Source organism: Mandrillus leucophaeus, unplaced genomic scaffold (assembly GCF_000951045.1).
Source record: "Mandrillus leucophaeus isolate KB7577 unplaced genomic scaffold, Mleu.le_1.0 Scaffold332, whole genome shotgun sequence".
Classification (NCBI taxonomy): domain Eukaryota; kingdom Metazoa; phylum Chordata; class Mammalia; order Primates; family Cercopithecidae; genus Mandrillus; species Mandrillus leucophaeus.
Window position 1 is genome coordinate 1489731 of NW_012103499.1, and position 1441 is coordinate 1491171.

The 1441-nt window shown below is 56.1% G+C and overlaps 1 protein-coding gene across 1 annotated transcript in view; it reads right to left on the reverse strand.

The window, feature by feature from the left end:
* Positions 1-1441, reverse strand: part of AGAP2 (ArfGAP with GTPase domain, ankyrin repeat and PH domain 2) — a 34396-nt gene that overhangs the window by 23824 nt on the left and 9131 nt on the right. The window contains exon 2 of the mRNA XM_011988630.1: positions 599-657. Coding sequence (XP_011844020.1) covers positions 599-657 — 59 coding nt within the window. The remainder of the gene's footprint in view (positions 1-598; positions 658-1441) is intronic.

Genomic DNA, 1441 nt, shown 5'->3' on the forward strand with positions numbered 1-1441 from the left:
AGCAGCTGGGGGGATCGGAGCAGCTGGGAGGATCAGAGCAGCTGGAGGGATCGGAGCATTTGGGAGGATCAGAGCAGCTGGGGGGATCGGAGCAGTTGGGAGGATCAGGGCATGAGTGTGGGTAAGAAATGATCCCAAGCTCAAAGTGGAGCACAAGCTGAAGAATGTCAGCAATTCAGTAGTTTTTCATGTGTGTTGGGTTGTTTAGAAAACAAACTAGACGTGTGTGTGTGTGTGTGTGTTTGTAGCATGTCACAGCTCTAGGCACTAGTTGGAAAACTTTACCCAATTCTAGGCAACACAACATGAAGGCCAAAGGGCAGATGCCAGAAGTGAGAAGCCTGGAGGAGGACCATGAACAAACAGGAAAAAGGGGATGGCTGCATAAAGACTAGAGAGGAAAAACTTGTGAGGAAGATGTAGCAAATTCCCAGGTTGGTGCTATGAAGGTAGACTCTCAGAAGAACTGGAAAACGATTCCCTATTCTCAGAGAGAGAGAGAGAGAGAGAGAGAAAAGGAGAGGTGAAGGGAGAGAGCTGAGAGTGCAGTGGGTGGGAGGTCAGCCTTCCCTATAGGCAAGGGGACTGGGATACCTACCAGGCGCAGTTCAGGAATGGAGCGGCTCAAAGTCCATTCCTGGCTATTGATCACAGCCTCTGTAATGGGAGAAGGGCAGTAAGAGGGGAGGCTCCTGGCTCAGGAGGACCCCCAACACTGAGCCACCCCTCCTCCCTCTGCAGCTTTCCAAACCCCCTGAACCCTGCCTGCACTGGAGAGGTGTGTGGTACAGACAGGTTTGAGGGTGGTCCCCAGGCCTCCCATCCCAGCCGCTCTCCCCCAGCTGTTGCTGCCGCTCAGTGGTTGCTTAGCAACGGAGCTAGCAAGACAAAAATACTTCAGTTGGCATCTCCCTTAAAGCACATCCCCAAACGCGGGTCCCGGCCCCAGACAGGGAGACCAGGGCTCTGACAGTGGCAGGTTCTTCCCTCTGGAAAAAGAATAGAAGAGGAGCTCCTCCCTAACCCACTGGTTCCGAGGGCAGACCCTGAGAGGAGGTGCTGAAACACAGAAGAGAGTGTGTCTTCCCCAACCTCCATTCCACAGGACAGAAACTGAGTTGAGGGGTTTCCCTCCCCTTCTTCAAGGTCAACGGCACCGTGGCCCTGTACCCCTCCCCACAACCCAAGGGAAAGAGCTAGGATTTTCCTATGCCTCCATCTCCCACACCCTCCCCACAAACGCCCTCCAAAAGAACTGTGGTGAAGGGCTCCATCGCCTGGCCAAGAGAAGCCACAGGCCTGGGGGAAAGGATGCTCCTTCCGCCCGCCGGGTCCAGCCCCCGCGCCTGACACCGGCCGGACGTTCCCGGGGCGCCGCAGCTGCGGCGGGAACTCTGGGATCCGGAGCCATCTGCTCCCACCCGCTCTGGAGCCAAACCCC